This window comes from Oncorhynchus gorbuscha, linkage group LG01, assembly GCF_021184085.1.
Source record: "Oncorhynchus gorbuscha isolate QuinsamMale2020 ecotype Even-year linkage group LG01, OgorEven_v1.0, whole genome shotgun sequence".
NCBI lineage: Eukaryota > Metazoa > Chordata > Actinopteri > Salmoniformes > Salmonidae > Oncorhynchus > Oncorhynchus gorbuscha.
In genome coordinates, this window is record NC_060173.1 from 17,161,582 (window position 1) to 17,181,887 (window position 20,306).

The 20,306-nt window shown below is 46.4% G+C and overlaps 1 protein-coding gene and 1 pseudogene across 1 annotated transcript; one reads left to right on the forward strand and one right to left on the reverse strand.

Annotated features, from left to right (window-relative positions):
- LOC124040076 overlaps window positions 1-20,306 on the reverse strand; it is a 181,311-nt pseudogene that overhangs the window by 17,362 nt on the left and 143,643 nt on the right.
- LOC124033870 (leucine-rich repeat neuronal protein 3-like) lies at window positions 7,717-19,594 on the forward strand. The gene is made up of 2 exons (XM_046346251.1): window positions 7,717-8,159; window positions 16,094-19,594. The coding sequence occupies exon 2, from the start codon at window positions 16,477-16,479 to the stop codon at window positions 18,592-18,594; it is 2,118 nt and encodes a 705-aa protein (XP_046202207.1). The 5' UTR covers window positions 7,717-8,159; window positions 16,094-16,476; the 3' UTR covers window positions 18,595-19,594.

The window sequence follows — 20,306 nt, forward strand, 5'->3', positions numbered from 1 at the left end:
CCTTGTTTTCCATTTCTGCCCTATCGGATCCTTGTATATTGTTCACCGTGCTGTGTCTTTGTATTGCCCTGTCGTGTCGTGTTTCCCTCAGATGCTGCGTGGTGAGCAGGTGTCTGAGTCTGCTACGGTCAAGTGCCTTCCCGAGGCAACCTGCAGTTTATTATCGAGTCTCCAGTCAGTTCTCGTGATTACGAGTGAAATTGTTTTATGCTTTATTTACCGCTCCGATCTGTCTAGGAGTATTGCTATTTCCTTAAACTGGATTAAAGACTCTGTTTTCGCCAAGTCGCTTTTGGGTCCTCATTCACCTGCATAACAGAAGGATCCGACCAAAGAATGGACCCAGCGACTACAGACGCTCGTAACACTGCCGTCGAGATCCAAGGAGCCATGCTCGGCAGACACGAGCAGGAATTGTCTGCTGCTCGTCATGCCATGGAGAACCTGGCCGCTCAGGTTTCCGACCTCTCTGGACAGTTCCAGAGTCTTCGTCTCGTGCCACCTGTTACTTCCTGGTCTGCCGAGCCTCCGGAACTTAGGGTTAATAACCCACCTTGCTACTCCGGGCAGCCCAAGGAGTGCCGCTCCTTTCTCACCCAGTGTGATATTGTGTTCTCTCTCCAACCCAACACATACTCTAGAGAGAGCTCGGGTTGCTTACGTCATTTCACTCCTTACTGGCCGGGCTCGAGAGTGGGGCACAGCTATCTGGGAGGCAAGGGCTGATTGTTCAAACAATTACCAGAACTTTAAAGAGGAGATGATTCGGGTTTTTGACCGTTCAGTTTTTGGTAGGGAGGCTTCTAGGGCCCTGGCTTCCCTATGCCAAGGTGATCGATCCATAACGGATTACTCTATAGAGTTTCGCACTCTTGCTGCCTCTAGTGACTGGAACGAGCCGGCGCTGCTCGCTCGTTTTCTGGAGGGACTCCACGCAGTGGTCAAAGATGAGATTCTCTCCCGGGAGGTTCCTTCCAGTGTGGACTCTTTGATTGCTCTCGCCATCCGCATAGAACGACGGGTAGATCTTCGTCACCAAGCTCGTGGAAGAGAGCTCGCGTCAACGGTGTTTCCCTGCTCCGCATCGCAACCATCTCCCTCCTCTGGCTCAGAGACTGAGCCCATGTAGCTGGGAGGTATTCGCATCTCGAAGGAGAGGGAACGGAGGATCACCAACCGCCTGTGCCTCTATTGCGGATTTGAGGGACATTTTGTCAATTCATGTCCAGTAAAAGCCAGAGCTCATCAGTAAGCGGAGGGCTACTGGTGAGCGCTACTACTCAGGTCTCTCCATCTAGATCCTGTACTACTTTGTCGGTCCATCTACGCTGGACCGGTTCGGGTGCTACATGCAGTGCCTTGATAGACTCTGGGGCTGAGGGTTGTTTCATGGACGAAGCATGGGCTCGGAAACATGACATTCCTTTCAGACAGTTAGACAAGCCTACGCCCATGTTCGCCTTAGATGGTAGTCATCTTCCCAGTATCAGATTTGAGACACTACCTTTAACCCTCACAGTATCTGGTAACCACAGTGAGACTATTTCTTTTTTGATTTTTTGTTCACCTTTTACACCTGTTGTTTTGGGTCATCCCTGGCTAGTAGGTCATAATCCTTCTATTAATTGGTCTAGTAATTCTATCCTATCCTGGAACGTTTCTTGTCATGTGAAGTGTTTAATGTCTGCCATCCCTCCCATTTCTTCTGTCCCCACTTCTCAGGAGGAACCTCGCGATTTGACAGGAGTGCCGGAGGAATATCATGATCTGCGCACGGTCTTCAGTCGGTCCCGAGCCAACTCCCTTCCTCCTCACCGGTCGTATGATTGTAGTATTGATCTCCTTCCGGGGACCACTCCTCCTCGGGGTAGACTATACTCTCTGTCGGCTCCCGAACGTAAGGCTCTCGAGGATTATTTGTCTGTGTCTCTTGACGCCGGTACCATAGTGCCTTCTTCCTCTCTGGCCGGGGCGGGGTTTTTTTGTTAAGAAAAGGACGGTACTCTGCGCCCCTGCGTGGATTATCGAGGGCTGAATGACATAACGGTTAAGAATCGTTATCCGCTTCCCCTTATGTCATCAGCCTTCGAGATTCTGCAGGGAGCCAGGTGCTTTACTAAGTTGGACCTTCGTAACGCTTACCATCTCGTGCGCATCAGAGAGGGGGACGAGTGGAAAACGGCGTTTAACACTCCGTTAGGGCATTTTGAGTACCGGGTTCTGCCGTTTGGTCTCGCCAATGCGCCAGCTGTTTTTCAGGCATTAGTTAATGATGTTCTGAGAGACATGCTGAACATCTTTGTTTTTGTCTACCTTGACGATATCCTGATTTTTTCACCGTCACTCGAGATTCATGTTCAGCACGTTCGACGTGTTCTCCAGCGCCTTTTAGAGAATTGTCTCTACGTTAAGGCTGAGAAGTGCTCTTTTCATGTCTCCTCCGTTACTTTTCTCGGTTCCGTTATTTCCGCTGAAGGCATTCAGATGGATTCCGCTAAGGTCCAAGCTGTCAGTGAGTGGCCCGTTCCAAGGTCACGTGTCGAGTTGCAGCGCTTTCTAGGTTTCGCTAATTTCTATCGGCGTTTCATTCGTAATTTCGGTCAAGTTGCTGCCCCTCTCACAGCTCTTACTTCTGTCAAGACGTGTTTTAAGTGGTCCGGTTCCGCCCAGGGAGCTTTTGATCTTCTAAAAGAACGTTTTACGTCCGCTCCTATCCTCGTTACTCCTGACGTCACTAGACAATTCATTGTCGAGGTTGACGCTTCAGAGGTAGGCGTGGGAGCCATTCTATCCCAGCGCTTCCAGTCTGACGATAAGGTTCATCCTTGCGCTTATTTTTCTCATCGCCTGTCGCCATCTGAACGCAACTATGATGTGGGTAACCGCGAACTGCTCGCCATCCGCTTAGCCCTAGGCGAATGGCGACAGTGGTTGGAGGGGGCGACCGTTCCTTTTGTCGTTTGGACAGACCATAAGAACCTTGAGTACATCCGTTCTGCCAAACGACTTAATGCTCGTCAAGCTCGTTGGGCGTTATTTTTGCTCGTTTCGAGTTTGTGATTTCTTACCGTCCGGGTAGCAAGAACACCAAGCCTGATGCCTTATCCCGTCTTTTTAGTTCTTCTGTGGCTTCTACTGATCCCGAGGGGATTCTTCCTTATGGGCGTGTTGTCGGGTTGACAGTCTGGGGAATTGAAAGACAGGTTAAGCAAGCACTCACGCACACTGCGTCGCCGCGCGCTTGTCCTAGTAACCTTCTTTTCGTTCCTGTTTCCACTCGTCTGGCTGTTCTTCAGTGGGCTCACTCTGCCAAGTTAGCTGGTCATCCCGGTGTTCGAGGCACTCTTGCTTCTATTCGCCAGCGCTTTTGGTGGCCGACTCAGGAGCGTGACACGCGCCGTTTCGTGGCTGCTTGTTCGGACTGCGCGCAGACTAAGTCAGGTAACTCTCCTCCTGCCGGTCGTCTCAGACCGCTCCCCATTCCTTCTCGACCATGGTCTCACATCGCCCTAGACTTCATTACCGGTCTGCCTTTGTCTGCGGGGAAGACTGTGATTCTTACGGTTGTCGATAGGTTCTCTAAGGCGGCACATTTCATTCCTCTCGCTAAACTTCCTTCCGCTAAGGAGACGGCACAAATCATCATCGAGAATGTGTTCAGAATTCATGGCCTCCCGTTAGACGCCGTTTCAGACAGAGGTCCGCAATTCACGTCACAGTTTTGGAGGGAGTTCTGTCGTTTGATTGGTGCGTCCGTCAGTCTCTCTTCCGGGTTTCATCCCCAGTCTAACGGTCAAGCAGAGAGGGCCAATCAGACGATTGGTCGCATACTACACAGCCTTTCTTTCAGAAACCCTGCGTCTTGGGCAGAACAGCTCCCCTGGGCAGAATACGCTCACAACTCGCTTCCTTCGTCTGCTACCGGGTTATCTCCGTTTCAGAGTAGTCTGGGTTACCAGCCTCCTCTGTTCTCATCCCAGCTTGCCGAGTCCAGCGTACCCTCCGCTCAAGCGTTTGTCCAACGTTGTGAGCGCACCTGGAGGAGGGTGAGGTCTGCACTTTGCCGTTACAGGGCACAGACTGTGAGAGCCGCCAATAAACGTAGGATTAAGAGTCCAAGGTATTGTTGCGGCCAGAGAGTGTGGCTTTCCACTCGCAACCTTCCTCTTACGACAGCTTCTCGTAAGTTGACTCCGCGGTTCATTGGTCCGTTCCGTGTCTCCCAGGTCGTCAATCCTGTCGCTGTGCGACTGCTTCTTCCGCGACATCTTCGTCGCGTCCATCCTGTCTTCCATGTCTCCTGTGTCAAGCCCTTTCTTCGCACCCCCGTTCGTCTTCCCTCCCCCCTCCCGTCCTTGTCGAGAGCGCACCTATTTACAAGGTACGTAGGATCATGGACATGCGTTCTCGGGGACGGGGTCACCAATACTTAGTGGATTGGGAGGGTTACGGTCCTGAGGAGAGGAGTTGGGTTCCGTCTCGGGACGTGCTGGACCGTTCACTGATTGATGATTTCCTCCGTTGCCGCCAGGATTCCTCCTCGAGTGCGCCAGGAGGCGCTCGGTGAGTGGGGGGGTACTGTCATGTTTTGTCTTATATTGTCTTGTCATTTTGCTTTTCCTTCTGTTCGTTTTCCCCCTGCTGGTCTTTTTAGGTTCGTTCCCCTTTTTCTCTCTCCCTTCCTCTCTCTCTTCTCTCTATCGTTCCTTTCCTGCTCCCAGCTGTTCCTATTCCCCTAATCTATCATTTAGTCTTCCCACACCTGTTCCCTATCTTTTCCCCTGATTAGAGTCCCTATTTCTCCCCTTGTTTTCCGTTTCTGCCCTGTCGGATCCTTGTATATTGTTCACCGTGCTGTGTCTTTGTATCGCCCTGTCGTGTCGTGTTTCCCTCAGATGCTGCGTGGTGAGCAGGTGTCTGAGTCTGCTACGGTCAAGTGCCTTCCCGAGGCAACCTGCAGTTTATTATCGAGTCTCCAGTCAGTTCTCGTGATTACGAGTGAAATTGTTTTATGCTTTATTTACCGCTCCGATCTGTCTAGGAGTATTGCTATTTCCTTAAACTGGATTAAAGACTCTGTTTTCGCCAAGTCGCTTTTGGGTCCTCATTCACCTGCATAACAACTTGAGACGGTGAATTTAATGAAGAAAAAGAGAAGTTCTTCAGGAAAACATGTAACTACACAACCTCAAAAGGAATTCCATAAGAACAAAGGTAATCCTCCAAGACAAATAGGTAAATCCACAAGGTGGAAGGAATAGCACAAAAAGCCTCAAAAGATACTCAAAAAAACAAACAAACAAGAACAAAAAACAGCATTCCTCAAGAGAGTCCACCGGGATCAACAAGAGTACACAGAGTACTAGGGCTGGGTGCTAACATACAAACACAGAGCACAGAACTGAGGAAAACAAATGGTTTAAATACAATCAGGGGAAACGAGGCACAGGTGCAAATAATAATGGGGATCAAGGGAAAACAAAAGGTCAAAAGGCACAATGGGGGCATCTAGTGACCAAAAACCGCAACAACCCTGGCCAAATCATGACACAAGCAAGATTTCTGGCTCTTACAGACCTGTAACTTCTTCTTTAAGAGGCTTCTCTGTCCTCCACTCGTTACCTGTATTAATGGCACCTGTTTGAACTTGTTATCAGTATAAAAGACACCTGTCCACAACCTCAAACAGTCACACACCAAACTCCACTATGGCCAAGACCAAAGAGCTGTCAAAATTGTAGACCTGCACCAGGCTGGGAAGACTGAATCTGCAATAGGTAAGCAGCTTGGTTTGAAGAAATCAACTGTGGGGGTAATTATTAGGAAATGTAAGACATACAAGACCAGTGATAATCTCCCTCGATCTGAGGCTCCATGCAAGATCTCACCCAGTGGGGTCAAAATTATCACAAGAACGGTGAGCAAAAATCCCAGAACCACACAGGGGGACCTGCAGAGAGCTGGGACCAAAGTAACAAAGCCTACCATCAGTAACACACTACGCCACCAGGGACTCAAATCCTGCAGTGCCAGACGTTTCCCCCTGCTTAAGCCAGTACATGTCCAGGCCCGTCTGAAGTTTGCTAGAGAGCATTTTGATGATCCAGAAGAAGATTGGGAGAATGTCATATGGTCAGATGAAACCAAAATATAACTTTTTGGTAAAAACTCAACTCGTCGTGTTTGGAGGACAAATAATGCTGAGTTGCATCCAAAGAACACCATAACTACTGTGAAGCATGGGAGTGGAAACATCATGCTTTGGGGCTGTTTTTCTGCAAAAGGACCAGGACGACTGATCCGTGTAAAGGAAGGAATGAATGGGGCCATGTATCGTGAGATTTTGAGTGAAAACCTCCTTCCATCAGCAAGGGCATTGAAGATGAAACGTGGCTGGGTCTTTCAGCCTAACAATGATCCCAAACACACCGCCCGGGCAATGAAGGAGTGGTTTCGTAAGAAGCATTTCAAGGTCCTGGAGTGGCCGAGCCAGGCTCCAGATCTCAACCCCATAGAAAATATTTGGAGGGAGTTGAAAGTCCGTGTTGCCCAGCAACAGCCCCAAAACATCACTGCTCTAGAGGAGATCTGCATGGAGCAATGGGCCAAAATACCAGCAACAGTGTGTGAAAACCTTGTGAAGACTTTGACCTCTGTCATTGCCAACAAAGGGTATATAACAAAGTATTGAGATAAACTTTTGTTATTGACCAAATACTTATTTCCCACCATAATTTGCAAATAAATTCATAAAAATCCTACAATGTGATTTTCTGGATTTTTTTCTTCTCATTTTGTTGAAGTGTACCTATGATGAACATTACAGGCCTCTCTCATCTTTTTAAGTGGGAGAACTTGCACAATTGGTGGCTGACTAAATTATTTTTTGCCCCACTGTATATGACTGTGAGGGGACCAGGGAGCCAGAGGTACACAGGTGTTCAGTTCAGAGTGTCTGGCCAAATGAGGGACACAAAGGCATTGAATAATGACCTGCAGAAACCACACTTTGTTAAACGCTGCCTTCAAATCCCCTGGAGATTCAAACCCGAAATGCCAGTCTAAATAAGAAGCCACATCCATTCGCCATCCCTCCGTTCCATGTTTTCTCACTCAGTCTCCCTCTATCACTCTCTCTTTAACAAACACACAGACACATACACACTCTCTCTGTCACTCCATTCCTCCTACTCTATCCCACACATACACACACATTTAGTCTCTTCCTCCCTCCTTCTTCCTCAGGGATACAGGGGATCATGACTGATTGACAGCCTGCTCAGCCAATCAGAATTACTAGCAGCTCCAAGAACAGAGCCTGCGATTTGAAGAGGGATTGGACTGTGTGTGTATGTGTGTATGTGTTATTAATGACGGTGGAGCTGGCATCACCGGAGCAGAGTGATGGTTGATCAGCTGAGTGATCTGCTCTCTAACTGCGCTGGAGAAAAGGAGGGATAGACAGAGAACAGCCCCCACCCTATCGCTCTGCTCTGCACCCAGCGTCTTTAGCAAGCAAAGACACACACACAACCAAGAGAGCCTTTCTCTGCCTCTCAGCCTCTCTCTCTCTCACACACACACACACACACACACACACACACACACACACACACACACACACACACACACACACACACACACACACACACACACACACACACACACACACACACACACACACACACACACACACACACACACACACACACACACACACACACACACACACACACACAGTGGAACGATATCAGAGCTGGAGCTACCTATCTCTCCCTCCCCTCTCCTGGTTCCTTCTCTCTCTCTCTCTCTCTCTCTCTCTCTCTCTCTCTCTCTCTCTCTCTCTCTCTCTCTCTCTCTCTCTCTCTCTCTCTCTCTCTCTCTCTCTCTCTCTCTCTCTCTCTCCCTCCCTCTGCCTCTCTCACACACACAGTGGAATGGTTTTAGAGCTGGAGCTAAACCATCTCTCCCTCCCTCTCCTGTTTCGCGCTCTCTCTCTCTGCCTCTCTAGCGACGAAAGGAGAAGAAGACGCATGTTCTTGGAAATACACATGAAAAACCTGCTGTGATCTGAGTCTCACACTGTCATGCTGGACTATTGCTCTAAAGCATGTGGGTTCCAGGCATGAGGGTGTGTGTGAAGGGACTCACTTCCACTGGTAAGTTTCTATCTATCTCTCTCTCCTGTGTGTGTATGAGGCAAGTGTATTTGTTTGGTGTGGTAGAGGGTTGGTTTTCAGTGTGACAATGCGGTAGTCCTTGAGTTGAACCTGTGTCTGTGTGGAGGGAGTTAGCAGCCAAGAAGGCAGAAGGCACAGCCTGCAGTTATGTGGGAGGCTTGGCCGGGGATTGGGGTGGGGGTGGAATTGAGGAAATGAAAGGCTGAGGAGTCCATCACAGGCATTTTGTCATTGCTGCTTAAGGAAATGTTTGGATGAATATGTAGGATGCAGAGGTTTCAGAGAAGGAAGTGCCTATTATTGGCATCAGGGTGTATTTTGAAAGCGGTTTGAGAGATTTGTGGTTTTCAGGCTAGAGTGGAATGAAGGAGGTGTTATCTCGGCAGGATCGCTCTACAGGTACATCTGAGAGAAATATCAAAACTGAAGTATACTCGCCTCTGTGTGTCTGTCAGGGATAGAACAGAAGACAAGTCAGGGAATCTGCCATCAGTAGAAAAGACCAGAACTCAACGAGGTAAACCAATAATAAGCCCGGGGTAAAGAGACCCCTTTCCGTTTTCACTGATGGATCATAACACATAAGTACTGTCTGCGTTTACAGTTGGACACTATTTGACTGTATGCCAAGAGGACGAACCTCAAAGAGGATTTATTTAGGAGTTGTCCGCATCTTTTAGGAATCCTGGCGAGACAGAGCCGGAGTGCTGGGCTGTGGAGAACTCTCCTCGAACCAGAGGAAAAATACATCCCCACCACTGCCTGCTTAATTTACCAGAACAGCACCCCCCCCCCAACTCTCCATCTCTCTCTCCCACTCTCTTTCACCTCACCTCATCTCCCTCATTCTTTCTCGCCATCTCCCATCACCCGGCTGCATTTAGGGCTTGTTCATAATTAAACAACGTCACACTGAGGCATTTTTAGTGAGCAGCAGACCTCATTCAGCACGGTCACAATGTTAGCTACTAAATCGGGGTCAGAAAGATGACTGCATCATTCTGTTTTCAAGAACTAGCCTAATTATGCATACAATTGTCTATTTCTATGCAAAAAAATGCACCAATATCATGGGGAATACCCTGGCTACGAACATATTTAAAGAGGCAGTCGTCATATTGTCCTCTTCTATGGTCGTCCTGCTTTCCCAAGGTTTTCTATGCAGACGGGTGGGGACTGGAGTGATGAATCCACAAGAGAAAGCAGTACTGGTGCTTTAGACAAAAAGTGAAAGTGTACACGTTGAATCTGTGATGTCACTCTGCAGACATCACTAAAGCAAAGCACACTGACTGGTTGAACAGAAACAAAGTTTGAGAGGAATAGATCGCTACAAGATTCTGTACCTCACACTCAACACCATTCCATGCATTAACAATGGCTGTAATGTGTGCATCTCTCAAAAACTATTTACTCTATAAAATAAATAAAAATCAGCAGGCTAATTATAATATCAGTAATGTGAAATAGCATTACTATCAAACATGAATTATTTCTGATAAGTAGACGGGTTCTGTTTGTCACTAAAATCTTGACTTAAGATTCACAAGCCAACCTCAAACTCCTGTGTATAACATACCTTTGACAGATTTAGCTCAATTTGGTATTTTTTCAGGTGAAAACTTCCTTCCAATACTATCCTCCCTCAATAAAGCGTCAAATGAAAACCACGCCACACAACCTACCTACCCTGCAAAATCCCCACTACGAGAATATCGGTGTACCGTAGCACATGGATTCAAGGGATAAACAAAGATTGATTTGATACATTGGGAAAACGCATTCCCAGCAGATACAGTATGACTCAGATTCTGATACAATGTTTTTTTATAAAGTAAATCCCATGCATTTTACAGTCAGAGCAGCAGAACTAGTCCTACCTGAGCCTGTGGAAAAGGGCATGTTGACAGCTAACACCCCATGCTTTACCAGTTAATGTATTACGATTGGTATTTATGCAATGAGCTGTGATAGTGATAGATTAATCCATAGTGAAAAATGTGTGTGGTGAGTTCACTGTACCCTACTCATTTTATATGGTGCATACATACAAATAACATTGTAAATCAACAGGCAGGTCATGTTTACATGAATACCATACTGTGTGTGTGTGTGTGTGTGTGTGTGTGTGTGTGTGTGTGTGTGTGTGTGTGTGTGTGTGTGTGTGTGTGTGTGTGTGTGTGTGTGTGTGTGTGTGTGTGTGTGTGTGTGTGTGTGTGTGTGTGTGTGTGTGTGTGTGTGTGTGACAGTAGACCATATGAGAGAGGGTAGATAGGAGGAGGAGGGGATTGGTAGGAAGCCTGGGGGAGTTGACAGCTTAACATCGATCCCTAATTAATTGTTAAATTGCTGTTTATTTGCAGGCGGCGTTGAACAGATGCAAGGGGGATGTCATTATGCATGGGTACCACACAGTGGGTTGGCCTAATGAATGTAGCCATACAGCTAATGCTAATGACAGGCACGTTGCTAGCATAGCTAATGCAGGCTTTCATGGTGGGCTGCTCCGGCAGCAATGACAACATGTAGCAGACTGTCATATTGTAGCAGGTACCGCTAAAGGGTGATATTGTAGCAGGCAGCGCTATAGGGTGATATTGTAGCCGGTAGCGCTATAGGGTGATATTGTAGCAGGCAGCGCTATAGGGTGATATTGTAGCCGGTAGCGCTATAGGGTGATATTGTAGCAGGCAGCGCTATAGGGTGATATTGTAGCCGGTAGCGCTATAGGGTGATATTGTAGCCGGTAGCGCTATAGGGTGATATTGTAGCCGGTAGCGCTATAGGGAACACGAGGGAGCAGGTCACGTTGAAAGAACAGATTTAACTTGGATAGATTTAATGGTAAATCAATACAAAAAGAGGTGGGGGGGGGGCGGCAATAGAAGAGAGGGGCACTTGCATCACTCCATTTTCTTCACCCCACCTCCCCTCCTCTGATCCCTTCACCTCCGATCTGATCCCTTGACTTCCCCTCCTCCGATCCTTTCACCTGCCCTCCTCCGATCCCTTCACTTCCCCTCCTCCGATCACCTCACCTCACCTCCCCTCCTCCGATCACCTCACCTCACCTCCCCTCCTCCGATCCCTTGACTTCCCCTCCTCCGATCCCTTCACCTCCCTCCTCCGATCCCTTCACTTCCCCTCCTCCGATCACCTCCCCTCCTACGATCCCTTGACTTCCCCTCCTCCGATCCCTTCACCTCCCCTCCTCCGATCCCTTCACTTCCCCTCCTCCGATCACCTCCCCTCATACGATCCCTTGACTTCCCCTCCTCCGATCCCTTCACCTCCCCTCCTCCGATCCCTTCACTTCCCTCCTCCGATCCCTTCACCTCCCCTCCTCCCACCATCTCTCCTCTCCTCCCACCCACTCACCTCTCCCCCTCACCTCTCCTCCCTACACTCCCTTACCTCACCTTCCACCCCACCTCTCCCCCTCATCTCAGCTCACCTCACCTCCCACCCCCTCACTTCATCTCCTACCCCATCACCACACCTCCCACTCCCTCACCTCACCTCCCACCCCCCACCCCCCGCCTCCAAACTACAAGACTGTTACTAAACATTAGAAAAGTCAACAACTCTACTGATGCATCACAAAGTGGTGGCACATTTAATGCTTTTCGAGAAAAATTGGAGGATGTGACTGAATTGGACTTCTGGCACTGATTAAAAGACTGTGAAAAGAGATGTGTTGCTATACTGGGCTACTGTAAATGCACAAATAAAACACCACTTTGTCCCCAGCAGCTTTTAAATGGCCACTATTTCCATCCTCCATTTTCTATATCACACTGCCTCTTGTACATACCTGTTTTTAAGTACACATGTTTTGTTTTGTCTGTCTACTCTACCCCAACCCAATTCTATGTCACATTTCTTTGAGAAGTAACATGACAGGTATCAGAGACACTGCACATTCATTCATCAACATTCTAATTTTCACATTAACGTTAAAGAGATTAGCAACAGAGCAAATGTTCATTCTGTAGTCTAAAAAGCTATTACCTTCCAAAGATTCATTAGGCTTAACAACATCAAGACCAGTAAGATCTGTCACAATACCATGGTATATTAATGTGGCAGAATGTCAGGGTGTCACTTCCCCTTGGCGCGGTGGCGCGCTGCACATCACATCCTTTCCCCTCTATACTGTAGCTGCAGCATGCTTGTCACTCGCTGCCTGACTAGCTAGTGAATAAACATGGCGAATTGCAACCACTTCATGACATGTCTACTACATTAGGAGGTGTAGGGAAGGAACACACTGCACTGTGGCCCGTGGACCCTCATCTAGTACAGAGTCTGTTTCACTGTATGAAAAAGGACAGTTGGGTACGCTACCGTTCAAAAGTTTGGGGCCACTTAGAAATGTCCTTATTTTTGAAAGAAAAGCATTTTTTTGTCCATTAAAATAAAATAAAATTCATCAGAAATACAGTGTAGACATTGTTAATACTGTAAATGACTATTGTAGCTGGAAACAATGGATTTTTTATGGAATATCTACATAGGCATACAGAAGCCCATTATCAGCAACCATCACTCCTGTGTTCCAATGCCACGTTGTGTTAGCTAATCCAAGTTTATAATTTGAAAAGGCTAATTGATCATTAGAAACCCTTTCGCAATTATGTTAGCACAGGTGAAAACTGTTGTGGTGATTAAAGAAGCAATAAAACTGGCCTTCTTTAGACTAGTTGAGTATCTGGAGCATCAGCATTTGTGGGTTCGATTACAGGCTTAAAATGCCAGGAAACAAAGAACCTTCTTCTGAAACTCGTCAGCCTATTCTTGTTCTGAGAAATGAAGGCTATTCCATGCGAAAAATTGCCAGGAAACTGTTTTCAGCTGTGCTAACCTAATTGCAAAATGGTTTTCTAATAATCAATTAGCCTTTTAATATGATAAACTTGGATTATCTAACACAACGTGCAATTGGAACACAGGAGTGATGTTTGCTGATAATGGGCCTCTGTACGCCTATGTAGATATTCCATTTATAAATCTGCCGTTTCCAGCTACAATAGTCATTTACAACATTAAGAATGTCTACACTGTATTTCTGATTAATTTGATGTTATTTTAACAGACAAAAAACAAGGGCATTTCTAAGTACCCCCAAACTTTTGAATGGTAGTGTATATCAACCCCTTATCTGCCATACACCCCTCATCCATTTGGAGAATGTCAATATTCAGCACTTAAAAGTGGTAAAATATAGGTAGTGCAATAATTATTTGTGAAGTAGACAGCTTTCATATGGCTATACTGATTTCCCAGATATTCTTTGTTAGCATGCTAGTGACAGAGTGCATTGTTATCTTAATTCCCTATTTATAAAAGTAACAAACACGATTCCATTTTTGTAGTCTTTGATGGGATTTCTGTAAATGTGTTATATTTTTTGTGGTGTTTTAAAAGAGTGCTGCCTTTGAACTGTAACTAACTGTAGCATTTGGGACTTGGGAATGCAATGCACTCTCTACTAAGTGGCAGGCGGCTGGCCTGCCGCGTGTGGACTGATCCCTATGTTTCCTCAGCCCAAATGAGTCCACAGAGGTCAACACCCCTTGACTTAATCGCACAATCAATTGTTTCCTCTTACCACAACCTCCTGGCCTCGAAGGCCACATCTTCTACTTGAGAGAGAGGGGGGGTTAAATTATACATTAAATAATGGGTGCTCTGCTGATACAGCTGCAGCATATCAAACAAAAACACAAGTGGAAAATAAATCCCTAAGGGAGCTAAATAAGATAAATAACTAGAAAATATATTATAGTGCATGGCGTTATCACCCATGTTAAACACAAATAGACAATACATTATACAAGTGCATGGCGTTATCACCCGTGTTACACACAACGAGACAATACGTTATACAAGTGCATGGCGTTATCACCCGTGTTACACACAACGAGACAATACGTTATACAAGTGCATGGCGTTATCACCCATGTTACACACAACGAGACAATACTTTATACAAGTGCATGGCGTTATCACCCGTGTTAAACACAACGAGACAATACTTTATATAAGTGCATGGCGTTATCATCCGTGTTACACACAACTAGACAATACGTTATACAAGTGCATGGTGTTATCATCCGTGTTAAACACAACGAGACAATACTTTATATAAGTGCATGGTGTTATCACCCGTGTTACACACAACTAGACAATACGTTATACAAGTGCATGGTGTTATCATCCGTGTTAAACACAAGCAAGGAGTGTTAGCTACCTGTCGGAGATTAGCCTTTCTATTGAAATAGCATCACAAAGCAACAGCAGCAGCTTTCCAATGCATCTTCACCTCATCTCTACTATTCTTCCCGCAGCTAAATATACTTTATTAACATAATGTTGGAAGAACATTTACCACCACTCAAACATCCATTTGATCTAATTATGAGAGGAAGGCATGTGAGTGAAGTAACAACAGGCTCTTAAGTAATAAAAAGGGAAATTAGCGTGAGCTTCGTGGACACAAACAGGAGAGCATCGCTCATCCAGTTTACAATTTAATACTTGCTCTCCTTATTAGCATGGGGGTTATTTTCTTTTAAGTATATTTTTCCGATCTACTGTGAAAAACATATTTACATAATATGGTTACACACTCTACCACCTGGGCCATATGGAGAAATCTCTTGCCAATAAAACCATTCCCTTGTATGAAATAAAGGAGTCTGAAAATGATCGTTGCAAATGATAGCTAGCATTACCACACTTAAGTATTTATTTCAACACTTGACATAAATAGCTTAGCAATGAAACACCAAATGTGTGTGGATATTACACGTGCTGTATAATATCAGGCACAGAGCAGCTTGGACAGAATCTGAACACAGGTCCTACACAGATGGCTGAGCACAAGAACATTAGGCACACAAAAAAGAAACGACCAGCAAAAATATTTTTGCCTCTTGATTCCACCTGTGTGCGTTGACTGACTGCCATAAACAAGCTAATATATGCACAGTGCTCTGTCATAGGGAGTCTTCATCAGCAGCCCTGCTCTTATAGCCTTACAGACAGCTCATCTACTATCACACACGGAGCCGTGGCTTCTGCACTCAAGGTCACAAATGAATCAAAGCATCAATATGTGCAGTCGACATAAGCAAACCCCGGCACAGACCTGTCACCTGTAGGAACCACTTTGATTCAACTCCTCATACATAATGCAGGAGAGAATGAAGAGACAGAACAAGACCTGTAGCAAGCTTCAGAGATATTTTGGGAGAATCTGAAGTGCCTTGAGGTCATATACTCCAGTTGAAGTGATCGTGGGTAGTTGTGTGTGAGTGCGACAGTTGCTGCGTGTATGTGAATACATAGTTCACAACGGCAGAGTTAGGGTGGATGACGAAATGTAGCTAATTAGGGTGGATGGTAAAACTGGGATAGGCTCTGGCTCACAATGTTTTAGCTGTTCAAACTGTTCTTGATGCAAAGTTTTTGGGAAATGTTTTGGGGGGATTTGTATTACTGCTGTGTGCAAGATCGCTGTTTAAAATTCCAGATCCTCTGGCAGATCTCCTGCCCTGCAGGGATATTAAGTGACTCCAAAGTGCTATTGTGTGCATCCAAAATAGCACCATATTTCCTATATTATACTACTTTTGACTAGGGCCCATAAGGCTCTGGTTAAAAGTAGTGCACTATATAGGAAAAAAGGTGCCATTTGGGATGCACATTTATTAGCCACCAACCTGTCAAATAATATATATAAGGTCAAGTCAATCATAACTCAGAATTTTGATGTCGAAGTGAAAGCAATAAAATCAAACGAGCATAGAATATATGTCTCAATATTCCTAAATGTCAATATATGAAACAGTCTCCAAATAATGCCATGTAGTACTGAATGTATTTTTTTCTGATATTTTTCTCCCCAGATGGAAATTGACACGATGAGTGACTGTGATTGAGGATAATAATGATGGAAGACAGAGTGATCCATCCCCAGCCCAAGCCAGAGCGTTCCTCCTCAACCCTCCCTGTTCTTCACCGACAGACTCCCTGAAGGATACATTGACCTTCACACATCCAACTTGCCTGACAACCTGGCACAGTGTAAATTGAAGAAAGGTTGCTCCTTTACTCTCTGCCAAGGACTAGACAACGACTACAAAAAGGCCAAAGCTTTAGGGACCAGGCATCAGCAGAAATCTGTTCTGTCTCACTGCGGTAACAAATGAGCCTTTATTTGTGAAGTTAACAGTGCTAACAGCTGACTCCATAAGGACCCATTTCTAGTTCAAGGTAATAGGGGGCCAAGATGAAGAAGACTGCGTTCTTGGCTTGTTTGTTAGCGGAGCTTGCTCTGACAGCTTTTGTTCTGGCCTCGGAGGGGGGCGCTGCTCATTGTCCTGCATTGTGCCAGTGTGAGATACGACCCTGGTTCTCTCCAAGCTCTATTTATACAGAGGCTCCCACGGTGGACTGTAATGACTTAGGCCTATCGTCAATGCCAGAGAGACTGCCCTCAGACACACAGGTGCTATTGTTACAGACCAACAATATCATAAGTGTTGAGAAACCTTTGGATTACCTGGCTAATATCACTGAGATAGATTTATCCCAGAATAACATATCCTCTGTGAGCGATGTCCATCTGGGTCCACTTACCCAGCTACTGTCACTGCACATGGAGGAGAACTGGGTTCAGGCCCTGTCAGACAACTGTCTTCCATCCCTGCCCAACCTCCAGGAGTTCTACATCAACCACAACCTGATCTCATCCATCAGTCCTGGTGCCTTTAGAGGGCTAGGGAGGCTCCTGCGGCTCCATCTCAACTCCAACCACCTCAGGGGCATCAACAGGGTGTGGTTTCAGCCTCTACCCCGCCTTGAGATCCTGATGATTGGGGAGAACCCCATTGTTCAATTGTCAGACATGAACTTCAAGCCCTTGGTCAACCTACGCAGCTTGGTTCTGGCCAGGATGAATCTCTCCGAAATCCCAGATGACACTCTGGTCGGCCTCGACAACCTGGAGAGTGTTTCGTTTTTTGACAACCTGTTTGACAGAGTGCCACAGGCCGCTCTGAAGAAAGCCAAGAGCCTGAAGTTTCTGGATCTCAACAAGAACCCCATCGAGAGGATTCAGAGAGGGGACTTTGTGGACATGATCCACCTCAAAGAGTTGGGCATCAACAGCATGCCTGCGCTGGTGTCCATCGACAGCTTTGCCCTCAACAATCTCCCTGAGCTGACCAAGATTGAGGCCACCAACAACCCCAAGCTCTCCTACATCCACCCCAATGCCTTCCAGAAGTTGCCGAGACTCGAAACACTGATGCTGAACAGCAATGCCCTCAGCGCCTTGCACCACAGCACTGTGGACTCCCTGCCCAACCTGCGTGAGGTTAGTATGCACAGCAACCCCATTCGCTGCGACTGCGTCATCCGCTGGATCAACATGAACCTGACCGGCGTGCGCTTCATGGAGCCAGATTCCCTCTTCTGCGTGGAGCCGCCGGAGTACCAGGGCCAGCACGTCCGCAAGGTCCACTTCAGGGAGATGACTGAGATTTGCCTCCCGCTCATCTCGCCCGGGAGCCTCCCAGATCGTGTCACCGTTGGGAAAAGGAGCTCGGTGACGCTTCACTGCCGGGCATTCGGAGAGCCGGAGCCAGAGATATACTGGGTCACCCCCTCCGGGGACAGAGTCATGCCCAACAGCGTGTCTGATAAGTACTACATGCATCCAGAGGGGACCTTTGACATCTATGACGCTACCATGCTTGAGGCAGGGCTGTACACCTGTGTTGCTCACAATCTTGTTGGTGCAGACCTCAAGTCTGTGTTGTTGGTGGTAGATGGATACTTTCCACATCCTTCTGATAATGGCAATGCTTTACATGTGGACGTTAGATCAGTGCAGCCCAACTCTGTTTTGGTGTCTTGGGATAACACTCACGGTGGTCTTATATCCAACATAAAGTGGTTCACAATGGCGAATGCTAAGCATCCCTCCATGGCATACACTGCTAGAGTACCAACCGATGTGAAGGTGTATCGTCTCACCCACCTAAACCCCTCCACCCAGTACCGGGTGTGTGTGGAAGTCACGAGCATGCAGCTCGGACACAACAGGGACTGTGTCAATGTCACCACAAAGGGACTGGCTCACACCGTGGAGAGCAGTGAGAAGTGGGACACAGTGGTGATGGCTGCATGTGCTGTGCTTTTCATCGTGGTTGCTGTGGCTTGCTCCATCATATACACATCTCTGCAAAGCCAACACTTTTACAGGAAGTTGATGGTGGACCAAACTGAGTCAATGCTGGGTCCTAGCACCCGCCCCGGCTCTGCCTCTTCTCTCACAGAACTCTGTGTGGCTGGAGTCAAGGTGAAGGTGACTGTAATAGACTTGCCAGACAACTCCATGTAAAGAAAGAAACGGCCTTGGAGCAGGAAAATGAATGTTCTGGATTTTAAACAAGGTGAAAGAGTGTTGGACATGTGTGATTCATGTGCCCTCTTTTCATGACAATGACAGAGCATTGGGTTCTGGAACTCCTGGAACTTGGAACACATGATTGAACCATAAACCGGCACCCTCACGCATAAATACGTAACCAGCTAATCCCAGACCCACAGACTCTTTTATACAACAAAATTATGTCATTGCAGCAAAAATGTGCAGACAGGTATCTAGATTGCGATATACGGTACGTGGCTACTGATCGGTCATTCATGCAGTGCAACTGCAAAAAAGCACAGCACAAAGACTGTGTCGTCTCTCTCGGTTATTGACTTGTGCTTTATAACGCCTTGTGGAGATGTCTTTGTGGTCCACAATGAGGAATATTTTCTGTGCTGTTTAAATAACACTCAAGGGCCATAAGTAAGAAATACCACTCGTATACAGTTTATAATGGGCAAAACTTGTTAGACTAGTAGACAATAACAGTGTATATGTAAACAATTTTATGATCAAATATTTTTTTTCATTAAAAACAGTACATTGTATTTTAATCGAAATGTAATGCTTTCTCTTACTTACTTGAAATTGTAATTACGAAAGACCCAACTTCAAGGATGACTTGCTTAGAACAATCTGAATACGATATTGGGATGCTCTGAAAGGAACAATCTAAGCTTCCTTTATCAATAACATTCAGCTATCCATGAAATGCAAAATGTTATAATTCATAAATATGAATCCCATAAATCTTTTCATATCACTGTCTAAACCATGCAAAAGGAAAACAGTGTGATGTAGACAAACACAATTACTGGGACTGCCCTTGAAGGCGGACATTTTAACATTGTTACTAAAATGCAATCTCAGGCAGGACGACGTGTTTTGGCAATGACTGGGGAGTAAGAGAGAGTGTGTGTGTGTATATAACTTACACACGGTACTTTATATATGTGTGTGTGTGTGTGTGTGTGTGTGTGTGTGTGTGTGTGTGTGTGTGTGTGTGTGTGTGTGTGTGTGTGTGTGTGTGTGTGTGTGTGTGTGTGTGTGTGTGTGTGTGTGTGTGTGTGTGTGTGTGTGTGTGTGTGTGTGTGTGTGTGTGTGTGTGCGGCATCAGAGAAACCCAATGACTTTGAATTGCAAGATATTCTCTTTCATTTAAAACCCAATATGGATTCCTAACATAAACCTCAGAGAGGTGATGAATCGGCGTCACATGCGGACTGATGGGGGCATTTATCAGAGGGACTCCGCCATATATCAACTGAGTTTCAGCAGCTTGGACAGGGCTTTTAGAGTGGAGCCATTTGTCACCACCATGGGAGCTAAAATATGACCCATTAGAGCGCAGGTAGTGCATAGGTCAGCGAGAACACATGGAGGCTGCTAGTACCGGAGCGCGTTGCAGTGCGTCCCTTCCCTCCGTGACACTGGCGAGACACGGATGCCATTACAGGAACAGCTCAGCAACTCTTGGGCTCGTTTGTTAAGCACTTCACATTATCGCCACCCACTGAGAGGGGAAGGTGACAAATGGTGCGCAAAACGAGGACAAAGTGTCTACTCGGGCTAGAAGTCAGTATGAACAGGGACAGGATAGACAAGGTGCAGGTTCGACATATTGAAGGTGGAACAACAGTACTGCTGTAGGTATTAGAGATGTGTGTATGGTTTTATTT